The 23640-nt window shown below is 43.2% G+C and overlaps 1 protein-coding gene across 6 annotated transcripts in view; it reads right to left on the bottom strand.

Annotated features, from left to right (window-relative positions):
* Window positions 1–1364: 1364 nt before the first annotated feature.
* Window positions 1365–23640, bottom strand: part of LOC124876892 (rap1 GTPase-activating protein 2-like) — a 44460-nt gene continuing 22184 nt past the window's right edge. For 2 of the 6 annotated variants that reach the window (XM_047379929.1, XM_047379934.1), the window contains 22 exons: window positions 22941–23025; window positions 20614–20649; window positions 18967–19014; window positions 18333–18365; window positions 16148–16399; window positions 15841–15944; window positions 15478–15556; window positions 14969–15022; window positions 14793–14876; window positions 10991–11091; window positions 10500–10629; window positions 8974–9129; window positions 8701–8772; window positions 8528–8614; window positions 7788–7934; window positions 7201–7293; window positions 7006–7097; window positions 6257–6361; window positions 6097–6184; window positions 5501–5552; window positions 5343–5413; window positions 1365–4057 (listed from right to left, as the gene is read on the bottom strand). In XM_047379929.1, the coding sequence (XP_047235885.1) occupies window positions 4007–4057; window positions 5343–5413; window positions 5501–5552; window positions 6097–6184; window positions 6257–6361; window positions 7006–7097; window positions 7201–7293; window positions 7788–7934; window positions 8528–8614; window positions 8701–8772; window positions 8974–9129; window positions 10500–10629; window positions 10991–11091; window positions 14793–14876; window positions 14969–15022; window positions 15478–15556; window positions 15841–15944; window positions 16148–16399; window positions 18333–18365; window positions 18967–19014; window positions 20614–20649; window positions 22941–23025 (2020 nt within the window). In that variant the 3' untranslated portion in view covers window positions 1365–4006. Of the gene's footprint in view, window positions 4058–4318; window positions 4362–5342; window positions 5414–5500; window positions 5553–6096; window positions 6185–6256; window positions 6362–7005; window positions 7098–7200; window positions 7294–7787; window positions 7935–8527; window positions 8615–8700; window positions 8773–8973; window positions 9130–10499; window positions 10630–10990; window positions 11092–14792; window positions 14877–14968; window positions 15023–15477; window positions 15557–15840; window positions 15945–16147; window positions 16400–18332; window positions 18366–18966; window positions 19015–20613; window positions 20650–22940; window positions 23026–23640 lie in introns of all 6 variants that reach the window. The other 4 variants (XM_047379932.1, XM_047379931.1, XM_047379930.1 and 1 more) reach the window with 4 other exon arrangements.

Here is a 23640-nt window from a genome sequence, read left to right as displayed (position 1 = left end):
CAACTATTTTTATGAATGCTATTATTATCTTCGGTCCTCACCATACATAACTAATATTTATTCATTTTTCTACAACTCAACCAATTTAATGCCGGTTTTAGTAACAAACATCTGTCTTTAAAAAAGAAAGTTGTGTTATAAAAGCCTAGGAATGTTGAAAATTGGCAGCAACATTGATTCTGGGTTCATTTTAGCTTTTTGTGTGTTTAAAAAACAAATAAAAACAGCAGGTCATCAAAACTGCTTTTTAAAAATCCATCCATTCATTTTTTCTACCCAGCTCTTCCACACAGGGTTACGGGGGGGCTGCTGTTTATCTCCAGCAGTCTACAGAGGAGAGGCGGGGTACAACCTGGACAGGTCACCAGTCCATCGCAGGGCAACACAGAGATATACGGGACAAACAACCACTCATTCACACCTAATGTAGAGAGACCAGTTAACCTAACAGTCATGTTTTTGGACTGTGGGAGGAAGCCAGAGTACCTGGAGAGAACCCATGCATGCACGGGAGATTTATAGTATAGAAACAATTTTACATGTAGTGGAAAACAGTGAAACGGGACATTTCGAAGGTTTTTCCAACATGGTGAAGAGAAATACAAATTGAAGAGCAATGACAGGGAAAATAAAAAGGAAAAGCATTTTGATTGGGAGCCGGTTACAAAAAATATCCACAAAGCATCTTCTTAGTTTAAATGCATTATTAATAGTTGAAGGAAAATAATACAGAAACATAAAAATTCCACCAAAATGCACAAAAAAGCAAAATTCATAGTTGATGTGCAGGTATAGCTGCATATAAATGCAAAAACTAAAAGCTCACTGAAATATTTAGTGAACTGGACCATTTTGGTGCTTTCAATGTACCACTAGACTTCTTTTTATAACCCACTTAGAGAACTAGGTCATTTGACCAAAAAAACTCATGGATGTCCAATAAAATAGAGCTTTAAATGAGACGTGATGGAGATGTTCACTATCTGTCTCCGGCCTTTAGAACAATAAACACCCTCTGACTCCAAATACACACATATTATTGCCCCATCACTCTGCAGCGTTTAAATGCAGTTTGGAAACCTGTTTCTTCTCTTTGGTTCTACTTTTATGGGTGAATGCATGTTGCACAGATTTAACTTGTGCAGGACTTAATTTGGACAATTACAGAGTGTGTTATCAGAAGGACCACCAGGACACTGATCTGAAGAACTCAATGTGGCTCCCATGATGAAGAGGAGGGGGCATTTTACATCTTCAGATTCAGGCCTGCACCCAAAACTTCAACAACAGCCCTGAAAAAGATTCACAACCGTCAGAGAGCTGCTGAAAAAATGATCACACACAAGTCAAACACAGAGTCAAAGTGCAAACGATTGAGAAACTTTATAGCATCAGATTTTCATGTCACAGTTTTCCTTCATGATGAAAGATACATACACAGCTGACTGACATCTTTGTGTTTCCGCATCATCAGTGGGTCCCTGACAAAATAAAACCAAACTTTTATTTAGAAAACCTGGAACAAGACTTGACACAACAAAGAAATAGTTTTTAGTGCAAGATTGTAGCATTTAGCAAGGAAATGTACAACGACCGCAGAGCTGCGTCACGTCAGTGCAAGATGTCTGTGAAGATTTATTGTCATCATCTGATTCCTTTAGTCAGATCCAGAAGCAAACATCCACTGAAAGACGTGAAGTGAAACGACTGATTTCAGTTGTTTTCTTGAGACCTTAAACTTAACACGGTGAGTTCAAGGTCATACAAACTGTGAATGTTTGAAGGAAAATCTATTATAACAGATTTTTCACATTTCCTGATAATGTGAGGTTTGGAAAAAAACGATTTCTCTGAAACAAAGACGGAAAACTGCCTGAAAACTGTCCTGTAGACCGTACTTACAGGCTGGTTCTGGAAGGAACCACCAATCCGACAGTATCAGATGTTGCAGAACTGAAATGGGCTGCTGAGCCGGGTACAGTTTCTGATCCACAGACTCAGAATTTATGGGCCGGTCCTCAAAGCTTAAAAAAATCTGATGTAAAGTGATTGAGATGAAATCTGCTCTGCTGAACCAAGACGTTCAGAGAAGCTGCAGGTCTGAGGCAGCTGAAGAAGCAAAGGAGCATCCAGAAGTCCTCCTTCTTTATCCTAGTTTTTCTCCGTGTCTTAAAAGACAGGAGGACCTTCTGGAGAACTTTACTGAATTGTGGAAAATGTTAAGCATTTATGAAGGTGTCTGCAGTGTCTCCCCCAGGAGAAACCGTGAGGGCGTCTAATAAGTTCAGTGATCTCTGGAGACCCTCACAAAAAAAAAACACATGAAGTTCACATATGTGAAATGATTTTCCACATGTGAAGTGTCTGTGAAACAGTTTCTCATGTGACTCACATGTGAAATGTTTGCCTACACGTGATTGTTATGTGAAAAGGTTTTGCCCATGTGAATCACGTCTGGAAATCCCAGATGAAACATGTGATAACGTGAACTTCTTGGTTCTTTTCTGCGAAGTGATCTGCAGGATTCTGTTCCAGCAGCTGAGAGCAGAAACCTTCTGCAGTCATGATGCATTCGCTGCTCATTGGAAGAGGAAACGTTTTGCCTTTTTCTTGGACGGTAGTCCACCTGCTGCTCTGTCTGATGTTTCATAGATCAAATGAAAGCTTTTATGGACCTTCTGTGTGGAGCCACTCTGTCCTGGACTGTATTGCTGGTTCCTATACCCGGACCTGACAGGGCTGCTCTGGTCTTTTCCTGGTTTCTCTTTAGGTCATTTCTCCTTTTGTTTTTTTCTCTCCTGTAGAAAGTACTCCTGGCTCAGTGGATCTGTGTTCAGCTGAATGAAGGAGCGACTGCTGTCATGAACTCTGTGACTCTTTAACATAGAAAGTACTCCCTGTCCTGTGGCTCTTTGGTCCAGATATGGTTTAGATCAATCCCGTTCATTTCAGTACCGCCCAGTCATACGGTCCAGTTCAAGTGGAGGGATGGCTGCAGTGATTTGGTCCGATAGTTTGGCCTTCTATAGGGTTTTTACCAGTCGACTTTGATTGTACTTTATTATGCTGAGTCCTGAATTCGACTGTATTTGGACCTGAACTGGACCGTATGACCAGTATTATGACCAGTACTAAATTTGGACCTTTTCTATATAACTGGACCCATTTATCCTGTAAGGTGACATCTGTTGTACACTGGCGCTGCATAAATAAAGAGAATTAAGTTAAAAATATTTTAGAAGCAGCCAAAGTTCTTGTTTGATTGACTTTGACCTGATCTACAGCTGTGTTTAGTTTTTATTGTTTCTGGTTCTGGCCTCTAGAGGTCCGTGGTCACCCTCAGCTGGTTCTATCACCACTCCTCCCAGCTTATTTGAAGCCAGACTGTTCTGGTTGTCCAGCACATTCCTCTTTGTTCTGTTTCGGTTGTTCTGGGTTCCTTCCTGTTTTCTTTGTGTCCAAAATCTCCTCTCATGGACCAAAGCTATCCTGACAATCAGAACTTCCTAACTGTGGTCCAGTCAGAGCTCTCAGTCTGTTTTCACATTTAATTCTGCTTCAGGATTCTCTGAATGGATTTTGGGAGATGATATCTGAATTTCTGCATGGCAACACTTAGAAGAGGAACATCCTGAGGAAGAGGAGGTTGGAGAAGATCAAACAGCTGCTATGAACAGAGCTGGAAGGACAGAACTGAATCAGGATTTGTTGGACTGAATCTCTGAATGCTTCAGAACCATTTCAGTGATCTGTGTGAAAAACTGTAGAATATTTGTCCTCTAACACCTCCCTCCTGTTCCACATTCATCTGCATCTTCATGGGGATCCAGAAGGAAACCAGAAACACACAAACTGCTTTAAAAAAAAGACGATGCATTCAATGTTTAAAACAACAGGATGTCTCTGCAGCAGAAACCGTGTCTTTGGCGTTTCCACGGGTTTTTCTGACATCAGGCAGAACCAGGAGAGCCTAAGGAACATGGGGAGATGTTGGTGATTCGGTGGTTTAGTCCATATTCCGGGTCCTGTGTGAAGACTGGACCTCCATGTAGTTTCTCTGGAAAACAGACAGGAATTAAAGCTGAAACATGGAGACAAACTGCAGCAGCTGAAGTGATGAATCAACCTTCTGAAGCTTGAACAGGAAACACTGAACACAGCTGATGTTCTCCTCATAAAGAGACTGAAGATCTGCAGCTAACCCTGAATCTGGACCTTACTGAGTCCAGCCTCAGGATCTCTGTGGTGAGATAAAGTCCTGCTCTGCATCTCAGAGGTTAAACGTCTAATCTGAAGCAGCTCACAGAGCTGAACGTACCTTCCAGAACCTCCCAGAACCTCGTCAGAGTTCAGTTTCCCTGCTAACAGAGAACAGAGAGAGCAGCCATCAGAAATCAAAGCAGCTGTGTTCAGTAGGTCTCTTCAGGTTTCCCTTCCTGGGATCCAGTCTTCCTATTAAAGTGTTCTGGATCCACTGTTCTCCGGGCTTTCTGGAGGTCTTTCAGAGGTTTTCTGCAGACTTCACCCAGCAGTCCAGCCCTATCTGCAAAAAGCTAGCTCTAAAAGGTCTGAAAAAGCTTCATGATAAAAGACGAAGAGTCAACCTCGGCAGATGAAAAGTATGTGAACATCATGTCCAACAGGAACAAGAACCAACCAATCAAAGAGCTGCTTCGGGAACCGAGAGGTCCATCATTGTCTTTGGAATTTTTCATAGATTCATAGAGCATTTTTATGACTGCATGATTTACAGATCTAAGTTCAGTAGTTTCCATCCATCCATTCTCTTCCATTTGTTTGAGATCCAGTCCCAGAGATAGCAGGTCCAGGATAGAAACCCAGACATTCCTCTTACCAGGACAGACCCAGAACTCTGTCCTAGCTTCTCCTCCCAATTGGACGTGACAAGAAAACCTCCAGAGGGGAGGCTTCCTGATCAGATGAACCCCTTCAGCTGGCTCCTGTTCATGTAGAGCAGCAGCAGCTCAGATGATGGAGCTCCTCTCCAGACACCCAGAAGAGGAAGCTCATCCCGGCCAATTCTATCCAGAATCTTGATCTATAATGATCCAAATCTCAGGTCAGTAACAAGTCTGAAACCGTGTGAAGAATCAGCCAAAGTCCAAAGATAAAACTCAGAAAGACCTTCAGAAAGCATGGAGACCTATCAAGACTCCCACAGAAGACTACAGGAAGGTCTGGATCTCAGGAAGGAAAGTAAGAGGGGTCAGGAAAGTAAGAGGGGTCAGTGTTCAGCCAGGAGGTCAAAACTAAACTGGAAGTATTTAAACATTTGCAGTGAACTTTGAAGGCTGCCGATTGGCTCAGACAAACCGACGTACAGCAGCAGAGTGAGTCAGCTTGTCGAAACGAAACTTCAGGTTTGATCTGGGAGAGTTCTTGTTTTTCAGCTCTGGAAGAGGAAATAAATTAGTGTTCAGTGAGACGAGGCGCAGGAATCAGGGTGGGACATGATGAAGGTGGGAACCATATACTGAACCTGTGGGGCTGCGGCAGACGATCAGCGGACAGGAAGCCTCCAACGACGCAGTGTGAGACAGATGGGGGGGATGGGAACATGTCAGGATTACAGATCGGATCTACAGCAGAACAGTTCTAAACGTTTGTGATCCTGAATCCTCTTCCTCCACAAACCCTAAAATGTGAACCTCTGAACTTTCTTCTCGCACCAACCCAAGGAGCAACCATGAAAGTTATCTTCAGCTGCATCTGACTGCACGCAGCTTCATCTTCAAGGTGACTCAGAACTCTTCTGGTCTGTTATTAAAACAGTTTTACGTCTAATTATCGGACTTCAGGTTAGTCCTTTTTAGTTCTAACAACCACCGGATCCGAGCTGCAGCATAGTGTCACATTTCTGAGCTCATCTCTAAATTTTAGGGTTTACCTTCCATCAGTCAGACTGCTCTCAGATTCATTTGTCTGAGTCTAAGTTAGGAATGTTTTCTCAAGACTAAAGCTTCTGTTGCTCTGCTCTGATGCCATCAACAGGCCGGACTGTGAACTACAGCTCTAACCTTTGCAGAGTGAACTTATAAAACCCATCAGGTTGAAGGTTTTTGTTTGGGGTCTCACCAGGTGCACATCATCAGCAGGAATACTGAAGCTGCAGGTGCTGGATGTGGATCTGGAAATCTTACTGCTCTCCTTCTTCGGATGAATCCTGCAAACACAGAAATATTCCTGCTGCTGCTGCGTTGCTTACATTAAAACAAAGAGACAGAACGAGGCTCACCTGCCCCGTTGTCCCGCCTCTGGAGAGCTGGGATTGGACGGCAGCTCCGACCTCACCTCCAGCATCGGGTGGCAGCAGTCAAAGCTACGCTGTTCGCTGAGGAGACTGACACATTCGAGGGTAACCAGGATTTAACCAGAAGAAGAAATGAGCCGAGTTCATAACACATGGAGTTCCTCAGGGCTCTGTTGTAGGCCCTGAATAGTTTTTATTCTTTGTTCTTGTAGGAGCCATAAATGAAATTGAGCTGCTTTGTAAGATGTTTAATTGTTTGGATTTGGAATAGTTGTTTATTTTTTGCTGCTGTTTGTTTGTTAATGTGTGGGTCAACTGGAGAAGGGCGGAGTTCAGGTGATCGGGCATATTAACCCACCTGCCTGAGTGTCAGGCCGCTAACAATCGAGATCTTTGAGATTTGTATTCGTTAAGCCATATTTTTGGACACGTTATTCTAAGTTGATCATTTTCCTTAATACCGTAATTAAAAGGCATTTACTTTCGACCTTGGTGGACTCTTTTTTTTCTATGAAGAGCGCGTTGGACAAGGAACGGTCCAACTTTAGCCTCTCAGCGGCTTGTTTGTCTCCTGAAGTCGCTGCAATAGTTCTGTTTTTCAGATGTCAGACTATATTAAATTAATGTTTAGCAGTTGATGTGATGATATTCTTGATTCATTACAGCATTTATTAAATTGCCTTCAGATTTCCCCCCTGAGAGGTCATGAAAACACGGAAAGAGGCTGTAGTTACCTCCTGTGGGTATGTTTGTCTGTCTGGCTGTCGACACTCAGCAGGCGAGGGAACAGGCCTGAGCGCCTCTTCACCGGAGACTTCACGTTGCTCTGAGAACATAAATACAAAAACAAACCAGCTGCTAACACCTGGAATCCTTTCCAGTTGGAACAAGGGAAATCCCAACTGGAATGTGGGACCCTTTCTGCTCACCTCAATGCTCAGGTGGGCCAGACCACCCCCACTTAGACTGGTGGGCAGCCGTGACATGGTTTCCATGGATACGCTGCGCCCCTTCATAGCTCTCTGAAAGAAAACAGAAATTATTTATATGTGAGTTACAGCGCCACACAGGGGCAACATCACAGCAGCGTCTAATTTCAGCTGTGATGCAGCTTTTAGATGCTGTCTGCTCCATCACGCCTGAATCAGAAGACTGAATCAGCTTCTTGTCCAGTTCTGCAGAGGTCTTAAAAAGAGCCGATCATTTGCTGCAGGTGTGTTGGAGGCGGAAGGCACCTAAAGGTTGCAAACAGCAGCTCTCCAGGACTGGAGATGAAGACCTTTGCAATAACAAGATTATAATCATAGCTGTCTGATTGAAAACATTATGACGTTCAAACTGACAGAATTTCTTTCACCTCAGTGCAACCAGCTGTGGAAATAACGAACAGTTCTCCCTGAATTAGGAAACTTTAATGAAATGTGTCAGATGACTGAGTCTGTTGTGTCATAGAGGTCAGATTATTATACTGGGATGTTTATGGGAGTTACGATGAAAGTTAAACTCTTAGATTGACCTTGATGGACTCCAGCAGTCCTCCATGGGTGTGGCCGTTCTCACCTCTTCCCTCTTCCTCCACACCTGAGCTCAATCCCATCATGCACTGCGAGCGTCTCTGCAGCTCATCCAGGAGGTTGTCCAACAGGGCGGAGCGAGTCCGCTCCTGGACAGGAACAAAGAAAACAAAAGGTCCAGAGAACCGATTCACTCCAGAGATAACAGAACCTGCTCTGCTGTCTGAGTGGGAATATCAGGATTTAATCCCATTCTTTGATTTCACAAACATTGGGAAGCTGATTTAAACAAATCAGACATTTTTCTGGATCATGTTGGGGTCAGAATTCTGGGTTGGGAAGCTTTTTCCATCCAACTGAATTTACATAGCACCATTCCAGTCATAGCGACGACTCAAAGCACTTCACACTAGAGCCACATTCACCCAGTCACACTCAAACACACATTCATACACGATACACAGATTGGTAGGCAACTTGAGGTTAAGTGTCTTGGCCAGGAGCACGTCAACCTGTGGCAGGAGGAAGCTGGAATCAAACCCACAGCCTTTGGATTGCAAGATGACTACTCTTACCACTGAACCATCATCCAACAACAAACAAAGAGAAACGTTCAGAAAGGAAAACCAGATCCTACTGGATCGTTGAACCATGATGGCGATCGACATCGAAGCAGGAGATAAAATTCCTAAAAACATCCATCCAGCTGAGGGGAAACAGCTTGCCCTGCTGGTGAGGTTACCTCCAGTCTGGCAAAGCGTTCGCTCTTGTAGGAGGCCAGCTCTGCGTTGATAAGTTTGGTGAGGAGGAACTGTCTGAACTCTGGACCCTGAAGAATAAAAAAAACGCTGATGTTACCTCAGAGGAGCTACAGTTTAAAAACTCGGCCCGTTGAGGTCCAAATTCTGGGCTCACCTTTCTAAAGACAGCTGGATTCGGAAGCAGGGGTCCAAACGGTGGAACATCTTCTCGAGCCGTGACGGACACCTGTCAGAGATTGGTTGGTGAACATAAAGATGCAGCAGATTCTAACTGCTGAGGAGTTCTGGTTTGGTTTTCCACAACTCTTAGGTTTCATTTTTTGTCTCATAAGCTTTGTTTGGTTTGCAGACATCAACTGAAGTTATTTTTTCATGCACCATCTCAGCTGGGTCTCAGATGAAACGGCGAGGGACACCTCCTCTGTACCTTATAGCTGATGTTGTCCGAGCACGACTCCTCCACCTGCACCAGGATGAAGGCGTGCAGGAAGTTGGAGGCGATCATGTCGGGAACGAAGGGTGTGGCCTCTTCTTGGAACACCACGGCCACGATGTCGTTTCCTATGTGGCGTTTCCTTTGCAGCTGAGGGACACCATCAAGTGACAAAGGTTAAGCATTAGAATACTACCAACACTGAGTTAAACTGGACAATCTGGGTCCATCCTTTGATTAATAACTGTTAGACACAGAAATAAACTTTATTTCATTTTTCTGAATACATGCAACAGTATGTTTGGACATTCAATAAGTCCTGGTTGGAAAACAAGCAGGAACACAAGGATTGCAGTCTAGGAGGTCAGGAATGGGATATTCCTGTTCGCAGCTCAGATTGAAGCCAGTGACTTACCTTCCTGTGCATTTAACCAATAGAAATGATTTGTGCACATGGCAGGCTTTAATTACCTCAGAAACATCATATTTTATGTCCACTGATGTGTGTGATTTTTAGCACATGCTGGCTGAGTTTTCCTAACTGCTCAGCTGATAACAGGGTTCTGCAAGCCGAGCTTATGTCAACCAGCTATAACCTTTAGAAACTGGCTACACGCCTCACTGGCTAACACTCTGTCATCATGTTGGGTTATTTGGTGCTGAAGTCATGCCCTGAGTCAGACTTTTTCTCACCAGGTCACATGATACTTCACCATTTGTCAGATTTTAGTAGCGGTTTTTAATCCTGTCCCAGACCTGGGTGGGTTACATGTTACAAGGTGGTATTGTTAATAAGATAAGAGCAGCTGACTGCAGGCTGCATTGGAGCAGATAGCCTGGCTAATTAATCAGTAATAACCACTAATATCAGCTTGTTATACTCGTGTTCCTCTATAGAGAAAATATTGAAAAACGTATATAACCCTATGGCGGTTCTCACATGATTGGCGCCTTGGGCAAGCCCCTCCTTCTGCTGCGCCTCAGCCAATTATAACGCAGCCCATCAGATTCTAGGACGGGTTGAAATGCAGTGGAGTCCTTCAGAAAGCTCGTAACCCATCCTCCCTTTTATCTGCAGCAAGTAGGGGGCGCTAAAATCAAAATAAACTTTAAAAAAGTGAAAATTTACTAATTTGATGTGAATGCACCCCATTTCTAAAGCCACCATTGGCAACTGAATATTTTAAAAGCTGGCACTAATTATAGCTGTGATAATTAATATGTTTAAACATTGTAGCGGTAAGAATAATAGTTGCTGTTCTAATTAAAACAATTAGATTTTTCATTTTTCAATCTTTGTGTAAATACTGTTTTAGTTTCAGTCAAGTTACCATTATGCTATAATCTGATATAACCTCAGGAATATTTGTAATAAGTGTTTTAATTTGAACCCAAAAACCTTTCCTTAATAAACAGAAGCAAACAGAACCAAACAGAACCACTGTGAGCTAATTTTCTGGGCTGTATAAAGTTTTCTGTAACTTGTTCCTGTTTTCAGCTGTTTTATGTCCCGGCGTCACCTGCTGCGAGTCTCCCTCGGTGAAAGGCAGTTTGGTGGAAACGTGGAACATGATCTCTTGTCCTCTGTGGACCGTGTAGACGGACTGTGAACCCGTCTGACCGTGAGACACATCCAGACCCCCCCGGAACCTGCAGAGAGCGAGCAGACACCATCGGGGTTCACCTGCTGGACCTTATGATGTTTTTCCTGGTTCCTGAATTGGATGCATCCCTTTTCCCAGGTAAAGCTGTACATGTAACCAAATACCATCTGAGTTTATGCACGACTTACGTAAAATCTTTTAGTTTGGTTTCTATTTTTTAAAATCTAAATGAACCCTAAATCTTATTGCAGGTTTTTGAATGTGCTGCAGCTAAAAACACAAAGTGTGTGAAGCAGAAAGATGACAGAAAATAGATGTCAACTTTTAAAAAAGCAGCAGGTTTAAGCATCAATGATCAGAAAAGCTGTCATTCAGGATTTCACGTCACAGATGTTTGCACTTCTCACCCCCTGAAGTCCTGCAGCTCCACCGTGTCTCCCAGCAGCTGCAGGAACTCTGTGAAGGCTGGAGTCTCCTCGTTATTGGTGAACAGCTCCTCCTCAGACACCTACCGACAGGTGACACCCAGTCAGACTCCAAACACACCTTCTCTCAGTCACATGTTCACATTTAAAGGTGTCGAGGGAGAAAATATTTCCAGAGGAGCCAGAATAAATAACAAATATTGTCACATTTAGAGCCAGAAAACTTACAACTCAAAATCGTTCCTTCCACTGTATTTGAAGCTGATAATACAATTTAAAACAAACTTTTTGTCACATTTTGGAGCCTCGCCCTCTAAAACGCAATCATTACCATACGTAGATGATGATGTAGCGTATGTAACAGCGGAACAACACAGAGAAAAGATGGAGTGAGCACTCCAAGATCATCCATGAAGGTAAAGTAGGTGAGACCTGAGGAAGTAAACAGATGAAGAGAACAGATTTCTCTCTCTCGCCTCTTTGTTGGAAACACTTTTGACCCCAGCATTCTCAAATAATTTCAGTTTTTGCTTGAGTGGAAGCCTACACCTTATAGTTTATCCTAACTGCAGATTTAGACCATTGAGGTGACCATCGTTGTTGTTGTTTGTGAGCTTAAAACTTCCCAGGTAAGGAAATGTGTTTTACTGTGGTTTTTACTTTTAATGTGTCTTCAGTCAGTAATGTGGATCGTGTTATTATAGAAATAAATAAGTTCTCTCTTTGAATGTTCCTCCAGCATGTTTAGCCACGGCATTCAGCTGCAGCCATGAGTTGTTTTCTTCCTGCATGTCTGAGCCAAATGAAGGAGGGCCAATCGGACTGCAGCTGCTGTCTGATTGTACTTCAGTGCTTTAACTTGTCTCACACCCTAAGAGCTTCAGTAGAAGACACTGGACTTCCCTTGTTTCTTGAAGACGTTTTGTCTCTCATCCAAAAGGTTTTTTAAGTTCTGAACATGGTCGGAAGTAACAGGTTTATAGTTTTGAAGTCAGAACAATCACACTAACTGGGCCGTTAAGGTCGCTAATGGGGCAATTAGGACATGTGAGTGAGTGGTCCTACCCTCTAGTTATCACGTTCTGGGTTTGGATCGGACCAAAGTGCAGATAAGAGCTTGGCAGCCGCATGATGAGAGAAAGGCTTCTCTTTAATTAAAGGTCTCCAAAACGTAACATAATCCAGGAAGTACAAACATGAGTCAAGCCAAAAACTTATATGTGTACATAGTTCTGTAACGTAGCAAAACTGAGCATAAACAGGGGTAGTGAACGAGGAATAGTGACGGAGGAACCAGCGGGGAACAAAGAACACAGACCAACTAATATACAGGGAGAAAACAAAGGCAGGTAATCACAGGAACTAAGAACAGGTGTGGCAAGGAGACATGGAGGCATAAGGGACAGGTGGAACTAATTAACAATAAAGGAAAACATAGACCTAAGAACGGTTAATACAAAAACACAAACCAAGTCCAAGGATGTCATACCATGACACTAGTCAGCTCAATGTTTGGTTCGTTGTTGCTTGACGATTTAAACATGTCCCTAACAATGGCTTGTGAGATGTTTTGGTCTCATGTCCCAGTGTGTGATTGGCTGAAAACTGCCTGGGGCTGCAGAGCAGGTGTTAGAAAGATTAAATCTGAGGCTGCATCCTTTGTTTAGTGTTGCTTTTTCATGTTTATCATAGATGGCTTTTTTCATTCCTCTCTCAAACATCTGTTTTCCCTGTCCAAAATGTCCACATTGCTGTCTTCAAACCAGTGTTCCTTGTCCTAGAGATGTCAATGAACTGCTGATTCTTGACCCGATAAGCTGGTTCTTCTGTGTTGGGCCGTCTGTTCATGTAGCTGCTATTAATCTCTTCAACGTAGAGGTCTGAACATTGTGGATACCCACTTAGGCCTGAAGTGGTGACATTCAAAAAGAATCCACAATGTGAAGCCTTAGGTTGATGGGACGTTTGAAGAAGCCTAACGCTGGTGGGCATCAAAGTAACAATACCAGTCAGAACCGGAGCAGAAATTACAACATAATTTTAGTGTTTTGAAACATTCAATTCAATTCAATTCAATTCAAAGATACTTTATTGATCCCCGAGAGGAAATTAGAAGTCCAGTAGAACCCATCCAAACATATATCATGACACAAGGCAAGGAAGACGGGTCACTGAGGCTTTGCTGCCCACTCACAGGCACTGCCCTTGTTAGATGAGAAAAGAGGCCACATTAGGTAAGTAGAGGGAAAAAATCATATTTCACACTTTATCCTCAGCAGGATACAGTTTGAGATTGTAAAGAACCTCAGAACAAAGAAGCAACAAGTTGACAAAACAACATCATGCTGGGAACGGTGAAGGTGGTGTGAGGGGGTGCATATGTTTATCTTGAGCATGTGTGTGTGTGCGAGTAAGTCCGTGAAGCACTGTCACAGAGGCCATTGTCCTTGATGATACGTTGGAAGGTTCATCAACCGGCCACAAAGTTCTGAGCAGGTCCACAGGTGTCCTCAGGGAAGGGAGGGAGCAGAGCGTCATGGTTACATAACTTCCAGGAGAAGTTGAAGATAACCAGCCATCAAGGCCGTGCAGGGGAGCCAGATTCAGAAAAACAACAATTATTTGGGTTAGGCTGACTCTTAATTTTCCATCAGCCTTGAGAGTCTCGCTGGTTCTTCTCAAAGGTGAATCCAAACAGCCAAATTCCTGGTCTTTCTGCCAGATCCGAGCGAACAACTTTCTCCAAGATTTATCCCATTTCACCCCTGAGTCCAGGAACCGCAACCTGCCTGCGATCCTGTGTAAGGATCACATCCAGTCTGCGATTCAGCTCACGTAACATCTCAGTCTGAGTGTTGATCGCTCTGAAGATCCCATCATACATGCCAGGCAGCCTTACAATGGCCAGAACAGCTGCTGACATTCTCCGAATTCCTCGATATGCCAGGTAACTGCTGACTCCAAAAAGCAGAAATCCTGATATCAAACATCCAATTATTTACACATCTTCCACATCCTCGACTGACATTATCGACAAACACACAATCCTCCACTTCTGCCAGGAGTCCATCGAGAAAAAGCGTCCTCCTCCACCGAGAACAGAAAGAAAAAGAAAAACAGGACATCTTTCCGTCTTTCATCTTTGTTGAATTACATCCAGACTGGGCCCACCACAGAGAGCTCTTAAATCCATCCAGAGGATCCCGGTTTGTTAGGTCTCGAAGATGCTGCTCTCTTTCTGCTGACTTCATCCTCCACACTGGAGAAATAACCTCAAAAACCTTCATTTTCTGAACTCATTCTGCAGTTGCACACTTTGTGATCACTACTCTCATCTTGTGTGGACTTTATGTTGCATCGATACCTGAGTTTGGCGTTCCAGACGTAATATTATCAGTTTCAACAAGTTTGGCTGCCTAGGGCTTTTTCTTCACATGTTCTTTTGACTACGGAAATGGAAATGATCATTACTATTGTGGGCTACAAGCCTGACCACAGTTAAAAAACAGATTTTATTTAAATCTCTCTCCGTAGCGCTTTCCGGTGTCTGGGTGGGGTAGCGAACACAAAAATATTTCTGTATGGAGCTTCGGAAATATTCGTAAAATAAATTTTGCACAGTACCATTTATATAACTGTTGTATTTTTGAGTTCGGTTAACATTTAATATTGAACTGTGTTGAACAGCCCAGTAAAACCTGCTTTTTCTAATTACCGAATGTTGATCAGAATCACGGTCTGTGGTTTTATCGATAAAAGTGGTCGTGACATTGTGGGTTTTTACCTGCCCAAACGACTGGTAGACGACTCCAAACTTGAAGGTGTTGTTCAAGTCGTGTTCGTCATAGTTCACGATCAGCTGAGACACCTGGATACAGGAAAGGAGAAAAATCAGTTTAACATGGTCTCACCTGGGCTTAGGAGCAGGATCTCTGAGACGTTATGGTTTAACGAGCGCACCTTCGGGTAGAGGACGGGACTGAACCGCAGTGATGCTGCTTCATCACATAGAAGCTTCAGGATAAACAACACAGGTTAAACTCATCCACTAAAGTTATTTCATGCATTAAAAGCTCTTAGATATCTGAAATAAATTTAAAATATTTTCTTTCATACAGGATCATACATATCAGAAATGTTTAAAATCAAGCAGAAAAAAACCTTCGATTTATCAACTAGGTATTTTCCACCATCTATATTTCTGTGTTTTAACATCAGTTCCACATCCAGGCTCCAAAAATGTAATAAATACAACAAAAACATTTGTAATTTGCTAATTTTAGGTCCTAAAAACAGTCAATATTGATTGATTATTGACTTGATGTTGCATCTATTTAAAGTTAGTTTTAGAAGCAGAGCTGTAATGTCCAGAGGCAGTTTAAAGATCTTTTCACCACAGTTTAATGAAAAGATGAAGAAGAAACAGTTTATAGAAGAACAGGAAGCTGGATGGAGCAGGTCTGGTTCACCTTGGCCAGCTCCGGCACACTTGGGATGTCCGCCAGCTCTGCCAGTGATAATCTGTGGTAGATGCTTTTCAGACGAGACCTGAAGGAAACACAAGAGACAACCCTGGATCCAGAGACCTGAAGCTGCACAAACAACTTCACAAACTTTAACCAGAACTACAAGCCGTAAGGAGAGGGGTCCAAGCCGTCCTTCAGAAAAACATCACCATTACCGAGGTGTTTCCAATAAGAACAAATGTTTAGAAATATTCAGTGCCGTCGAGGATGAAATCATTTACGCCACACATGAAATGGGCTCCTGAAGTTAGACTCCGACAATCCCAAGCTAAAACCCGATATGTGGCTAACTCTGGCCGTGTTTACCTGATGATGACGTGGAGGTATTCATGTTCCTTCTCCTCTTCATGTCTCACAGACAGCAGCAGGCTTCCCAAACTGCTGGCTGAGCAGAAGAAGTTTAGATGTTCCTGAAAGGCAACAAGATGTTAGAGCTGAGAATCTAACATTAAAGCTGAAAACAGAAGATCTTTGAATGAAAAATGTAAATAAACTATTTTCCTTTTTAAAAATATTTGTATCTAAATAAATCTAAATAGATCTAAAACTCTTGTTTCTTTAATATCTTTTCATCGTTTTATATCACATCCTTACTGGGGATGTCCATCCTCACCCTGCCCAGGAAGTGCTTCCTGTACGCTCGTGCAGCCTCGTTGATCTCCTCCAATTGGTACCCATATTCTCCTGGAGCAGCACTTTCCTCCTCCTTTCTTCCCTCTCCTCGTCCCTCCTTCACCTCCTCACCACTGCACTCCAGGGAGGTTGGAGGAGGCACAGTAGGAGGTGGAGCCTCAGGATCCTCAATCCAATAACCTCCAAACTGTGGCAGGATGACCTGAGGGTATGGCGCCCCCCTCTCCAACACCTGCAAACATGTTTCTGTCACATCTAAATGACGTTAAACAGACTCCAGCTTACCGTTTGGAGACCTGATGGAGTCATGAAGATAAAGATGAACTTATGGTGGTGACATTTTACCCTTTTTTGTTACTTCTAGATTTGACCCATTTTCTTTATTTGTTCTTATGACCATCTTCTGTCCACCTGTTACTTGTTGCTCACCTGCATCTGCCCAGTAATGACCATCGGCTGAATGATTACCCCTTTCTAATCTCTGGAACCCCCCTTAAGTGTTCAGGTTATATTTGTTAAATTAATCAGAAAGCAGATTGAGCTGTCAGTTCCACTTTCAGTTTCGAGTACCCGACATGCCGTGGTCAATTGTGCAAAAGCAGCACACATGTGGTAGAAGTTTGCAACATGCCTAAAAGTTCTCAGGCAGCCTGACTTATTCTAATGAGCATCTCGAGCATAAAATAATATTTTGTGTAATTTAATACTAAATATGTCTTTTGTAAACTGGTTGCTTGGTTTGAAACTTCTGGTTATAGCTGATGTCGAAAGGACAAAGATGTGGACAGCATTGGGGGTGGCACCAGCTAACCCTGGAATCTGACTTTTTGTAACCGTTTGCAGGGAGGTTTGCAGTGTTGCCAAATTAGCACTTTTACTAGGCGTCTTTTCAAAGTCTCTAATCAACTTTTATTTAAAAAGCGCCTAGCTTTAAATTGAGCATGTTTTGGCAAACTAATAACAACTTTCTGAGGAAGAAAGTAACCGTGTGAATGAGCTGAACCCGTTACCGTGGGAACTGGCTACAACAGGTTGCCGATTGGTTCTCGCAGCACGAAGTCACAACTGGCAACGAGTTGCACATGTGCAGAGATTTTGTTCGTTCTGAGGATGGTATAACTTTTATTACGTTTCTTTAGGAACAAAAACATATACTGTATACAGAAAAAAATAATGATTTCATGCAATAAACAAAAACGAATACTGACTCAAAATTAAATTGGGGCTGTAGGGTTGAAGCTTTTAATGGGAGATATAACTTTGGCAGCTTAAAGACGGTACCATTTGTTTTTTACCTGTATTAAAAAAACAGAACGAAAATATAATAGCTTACACCTTAGATCTTAGATTACAGTTTCAGGGTGCCGCACTTCTACAATCTGTAATTGCAGAGTGTAGGCCGAAGGTGGGCCGAACTACAAGTCTGCATGAAAAACAGAACCATTAACTATATTTTTTTCTGCACCCTTGGTGGGTAATTGTGCATAAAGCATTACTAGATGACTTTTAAAGTGTTTTATCAAAGAAATCAGGTCCAAACATGTTATTAAGAGCAGCTAAACCACTAATAAGGCAGGAAGAAAAGGAAGAGCAACTTCTCAGAAGAGGACCGGACCGAACTCTCACTGTTTGCTGACTGGGTGGAGGAAGACTTAGGAAAGGAGTTTATCTTTTGCCAGTAAGTGGAAGCTTTTCTTTACAGCTATGGTTTGTTTATATGTTGTTTCGCTGGGAAATAGACTTTTAAAATAAGCAAATATCTTTGAGTGCATCGAGGGGAATTTTTGTGTTTAACTACGTAAACATGGGCGATGCAGAGGTGCTTTGCTTATCTGCATGAACCCAAATATTTATGAAAATCAGCAGAATATTTTTAAAGCAGGTGAAACTCTCACATTATCCTCATAAAATCAGTCACTGATGCCTGTTAGAGATTTTCCAAAAACTAGTAAATGGACTGAATTTATACAGAACTGGTAATACCGGCCGTTCATAGAGCCACATTCACCCCGCAGCACTCAGTCATACACCGAAATGCAGGTCGATAGGACAGCTGCTACATCTGGCAGGAGGAATCTGGAATCAATCCTACAACTCCTATGACTCTTCCTCCCATTGAGCCACAATCAAGCCAAAGATCTTTGATTCTCAGATGTTTGTCTTACCTCCTCGATCCTTGGATAAGGAATGTAGTTGTCCTGAAACAGACAGACAGAAACGTCTCAAACACTGCAGACATGATGCTGATAAATGGGTCCAGATGGTCCGACATCACTGTTCTGAGTCACTACGTGGACACGCCCCCAAGAGGCCAAATATTCAACATGTCTCCTAAAATTACATAAATAACAGTTAAGTTTTCCATTTAATACTGAATGCAGGGCTTCCTGCTACCAACTTTATATACATACATTCAGTATATACAGTATATAAGGATATTATTATTATTATTTTTTGCAGACGCTAAACTGTATAAAGCAACAGATCCACATAAACAGCAAAGATGCAAACATGCAGCTTGCGTTGCAGATGATGAAAGATGGTGAAGGTGAAGATCAGAGTTTTTCCTGACAGGAACAGCACCTCATTTTGTTTTCAAGTTAAAACCGTGAGGAGAATGACAACGAAGCAACTGCAGCTTCCTGAAAGGTTCCTGCTGCTTTGGCAGAGACCTCCCTGCTTGTGCTGCTCGGCTCAGTTGGACCAGCCATTCATGAGATTTAAATGAACATCAAATGAAATGCAGACATGGGACATGAGTTAGGATGGATATGAGGACAGATGGATGGATAGACGTGCCTTCTGTCTCTGAGGGATTGTCTTCATCTCAGCAGCCTCTGGCACCTGCTGCGCCGGAGTCAGGGAAAGAAAACAGAAATGAGGCTCTTTTTGTAAAATTGTTCCTGCTTACAGAACAGAAAACCAGCAGAACGTATTCTCCTATAACCTAAAAGCTGAGAGATAGGTTGTTTATTTTAATCTGAGTCAAAAACTTTTAATCTTTGGTTTTCTCAGCTTCTTTTCATTTAACATCCATCCATTCCTGCAGATTTTCCAACTTTTCAATGTTTCCATTCCATCTCCTGACACTTAAAGCCACCCTGTCATTGTGGACACCAGGTCATGGAGGCTTTCAGGTGGTATTTTCCCAGGTCCCATTCTTCCCACAAACACGTCTCCAACAATATAGGGTCGCCTGGTTCCTAAATTTTCCAGCATTCTCTGTTCGGCACAGATCAGGACTTCAGGCAGTCCAGTCCAGCAGCTGTACCCTCCTCTTTCTCTGCCAGGCCTTTTAAAATGTGTTTTTTCATTGTTTGATGAAAAATGCATGGATGCTCCTGGAGAAGATGTGGTCCTGAAGGCAGCAGATGTTGCACTGAAATCTCTGCTTGGCATTTCTGCACCTATGCTGCCATCACATAAGAAATGACCCAAGCTCATACCATCACAGAGCCTGGCTGCAGGGACTGGTTGCTGACAACAGGCTGGATGCTCCTTTTCCACTAAACATCTGGAGAACTGATGGATCAGATCCATGTTCCCACTGTGTGGGAACATCAGGTCAACATCAGGCTCCTTCTCTGGTCAGTAAAGTCTGTGTTTGTAGAGCAGGGCAAATGTTCTCCGGAGAACTCCCTGGTATTGTATCGGTTTATTTGTCACATACAGGTTAACACACCGTCAACAATGCAATGAAATGCTTGGGATAAGAAGAACCATTCAACAAAAGCACTAATGGCGTGCAATAAAAAAGTACTCATAGTGCAGCAGCAACAAGCTAATAAAGTGTCACAAATGTGGTTTGGTGCAGTATTATTGTCCAGAGTTCAGTAGTCTGACAGCTTGTGGATAATAACTGTCTTCACGTCTTCTTGTGCATGCTCCATGTGGTTCTATCAGCTGGTGATAGATGATAGTTCTCAGAACCATCTGAAGGATCTGAGATCAAGCTGCTCCCTGATATTCCTCGAGTCCCTGAATGGTTTTATGATATCCTGTTCTGGAGAAGAACAATCAGGAATGTTGTTTTTGAGCAGATCAGTGATTTTCTCAAACTGGAGATCATCTGAAAATCTGTGGTCCTAAGAGACTCAATCAGGATTGCAACCATCTTCTTCTGAATAAAATGCATCTGATAATTCATAAATGAATGGAGATTTATAGATATCGTAAAGCCAACAAACAAAACATTAACCATGTTGAACCTTTCTGCCGTTACACACAAGTCAAATTTAAAAGGTAAACTCTTCCTTCTAACTCCTTCTCCTTGTTTGGTGTTGTTCACATTTCAGCTTCTCCTGCAGAAACTCCAACATAATGTTTTCTTTCTGCAGATGATTTCTGATGTTTGGCTAACTCTAGCTGGCAGAGTGGAGAACAATATGCTGCATGCGTCTCTGATCTTGTTCACGTGGAACAGCTGCACTGCAAAGAAATTCTTACCTCCATCTTGTCCATTGTGTCAAAGAAATGAGCCGACTGCAGACAGACAGAAACCAGGGTTAATCAGTTACTGTATCTGAGAGAATCAGGGTTCTGACAGTGTGGCTTACAGAAACTAAACAGAGTAACAGATGTCCCCTTTCCACTGTCTCCATGGCTGGATTGAGTTCGGCTCCACTCTACTCGGTGAGTGTTTCCATTACCGGTACCTAGTTTTTTGGTCCCTGCTCCTGAGCAGGTCCAACCGGGTCTGAGTTGGGACTACACATGAACAGACTGCTGTTCAGTGACTGGCTGTGGGACCAGGAGAAATCAGAAGATTTTCCAAGAGGTCATGCAGGGAGAAGTTAATAAAACTCAAGAGTGACTACAATAATATTAAGGTCAAACCCAAGTATTATTTTACTATTTACACATCATAAACCAGCCTGAAGGCTGAAAGAAAAGAAAACACATAAAATCAGACGCACAAACATTTCCCCTAAAACAAACAGCGTGTTTAGTTCTGACATTTATCGACGGTCCTTCAGACAGCCAGTGTCTGCAGGAGGAGGGAGCAGGCAGAGAGCAGCTGCCCGTAATCAGACTGCCTGCATCGGGTCAAATGGGAGGAAGACCTGCTGAATCCATGGAGCACGAAGATCCAACATCCAAACTAAAGCTAACTTCACCGCGGTCATTTTGCACTTTGAGGTCCTTGTTAATAATTGACTTATTTTTGGTTTATATTTTCACGCAGATTTCTCTAATGTGACAATCTCACACAGTAACGTTAACAGCACCACAGCCCTACACTGACGGCTGGAGGCGGGGCTTCAAGCCATAGCGCCAGTCATCAGTCGGTCAGTGGAAACCAGTGGAAGCCGAGTGGAGCGAGACCGAGTGGGACTGTGCCGCCTAACTAGAGGCAGCGGAGAAGGGGCAACATAAACCAAATCAGCCTGAGCAGAACAGAACTGGACTTTAAGGACATTATTGAGAGGTGGACTTTCTCCCTGACAAACAAGCACTGACAGATAAAACACGGCTGGAGAATGAAGGCTGGATTTACACCGCAGGATTAGTACAAAGTTTTTAAAAAGTGCAGTGAGAAAACGCTACTAATTCTTTTGTGTATATTTGGGCTGATGACATCACAAGAGGCACAAGAATGGAGCTGACCAGTTGGCTTTTAGTGAACAACATGGTGGACGAAAAACGTTTGACAGATTTGAACAAAGAATCGGAAGCTTTGGAGCTGCAGGGTCTTCACTGTTAGGTTTGACCTCTGACCCAGGATGAATGGAGCAAACTGAGCACCACAATGGTCCTCAGTTTTTCAGAACTGAATTCTGTTTATGTTATTGCTAAATGTTTCCATCAGACTGATTTCCATGCATCCATAATCTGCTCATATTAGAGCCAGTGGTGCTCACCCCCAGGCCTCCAGAACTACCTTCCTGCAGCACTCATCACCAGGCCTCTGCAGAGCTGAATGAGGGAATTCAGCTGTTTGATTCAAGTGTGTTGGAGCAGGGATGCATCTAAGAACTGCAGCACAGTAACTCTGGAGAACTGGACCTGGATCTGCTGGTGCAGCACCACTGCCTTCAGTCAGAACCTTAGATCAGGGGTACCCAAGTCCAGTCCCTGAAGGGCTACTATCCTGCAACCATTAGATGCATCCCTTCTTCAGCACACCTGGGTCATATGGCTGAATTCCCTCATCAGCAGTCATTCAACGCTGCAGAGGCCCAGTAAGGAGCCATTCATCTGATTCAGGTGTTCTGGAGGAGAGAAGCATCTAAAGGTTTTCAGTATAGTAGCCTCCAGGATTTGGGCAACTCTGCCTTAAACAATCCAATCTGTTTCTCTCTTTCTGACTGCAAAACAATGACATTGTTCTTATATCTTCCTTCTGGTGTTGGCTGGAGAGATGGTGGGACCAAATTCATTATGAGACTGTCTGGCTGGAGATCATTTCTGAAGGATCAAGTGATGTGACCTAAAATCACTGTAACCATCAAATGCTCCAAACGAAATCTTTCCATCCAGACGGTCCTGGTCTTCTTCACAGGAGGAATCTCATCCTGCTGCAGCCATACAGAACACAAGGAAACACCCATGAAGGAGGAATTTAAAAAAAACATCCAAATAAAGAGCAAAATGCAAATGGATGTTGAGTCTGATCAGTTGCTTTATGCCCTCTGTGATGTCAGCACAGGTGTGTGTGTCTGACCGCGACCTGTTGTTCTACAGGTGACAGACTACATCTGAGGGAGTTTGACTGATTTCCCAGAGAAGTCTGGCTTGTAGCTTTAAAAGTGTCAGGATGCAGCAGGTGTTACCTTCATGGTGGGGGGTGCTGTACGGGGGGGAGACGGGGGGCACTCTTCCACAGGAACATTAGGGATGGTCAGCAGGTCCTGCTTACTGAAACAAAGGAAGATCTCATCAGTGATCAGTGATGCGAATTTTAATGCTGCATCTTCATCAACTGTAACAAGCACGTTCTACTAATTCTGCACATCCATCCCGACCCGTCTCATCCCTTCATCAGCTGTACCACATCACGCCTGCTGTCTGATCCGTCTGTGACCCATCGCTTTGAAATTCATCTCAGAGGAGAGATGAGTGTCTCTAAATCTGGAGCCTCAATCTGTCTTCAGCCTGGACTCATCTAGCTGAGCAGAACTCAGCACACACACTGAGAGCAGCTAACGAGCCAGAAGAAGATCCATTTCCTTCGCCCTTAGGCTGCTGGTTAGAAATGAAGGGCAGCCTGACCGGAACAGGTTCTGGGTGGAGCTGTCTGCAGCAGATCCCGTCACAGTTTCCACACGTTCGACTGACACGTCGGTGAATCATCCTTTCACCTTGAAAACAGTGAGTCATGAGTCAGTCTCAATAACAGGATGGTTTGCCTAAATATTGATGATTCACGTTTAAAGATGAACACTAAAGTACTGACTCATGACTCTGTCTGCACGGGCTGTACTACTGACAGACTGAGCTGCCTGGTACTGACCAGTCCAACCAATGGCTAGA

This window comes from Girardinichthys multiradiatus, chromosome 11 (genome assembly GCF_021462225.1).
Source record: "Girardinichthys multiradiatus isolate DD_20200921_A chromosome 11, DD_fGirMul_XY1, whole genome shotgun sequence".
Lineage (NCBI taxonomy): Eukaryota > Metazoa > Chordata > Actinopteri > Cyprinodontiformes > Goodeidae > Girardinichthys > Girardinichthys multiradiatus.
This window is presented reverse-complemented; position numbering and strand designations above follow the sequence as displayed.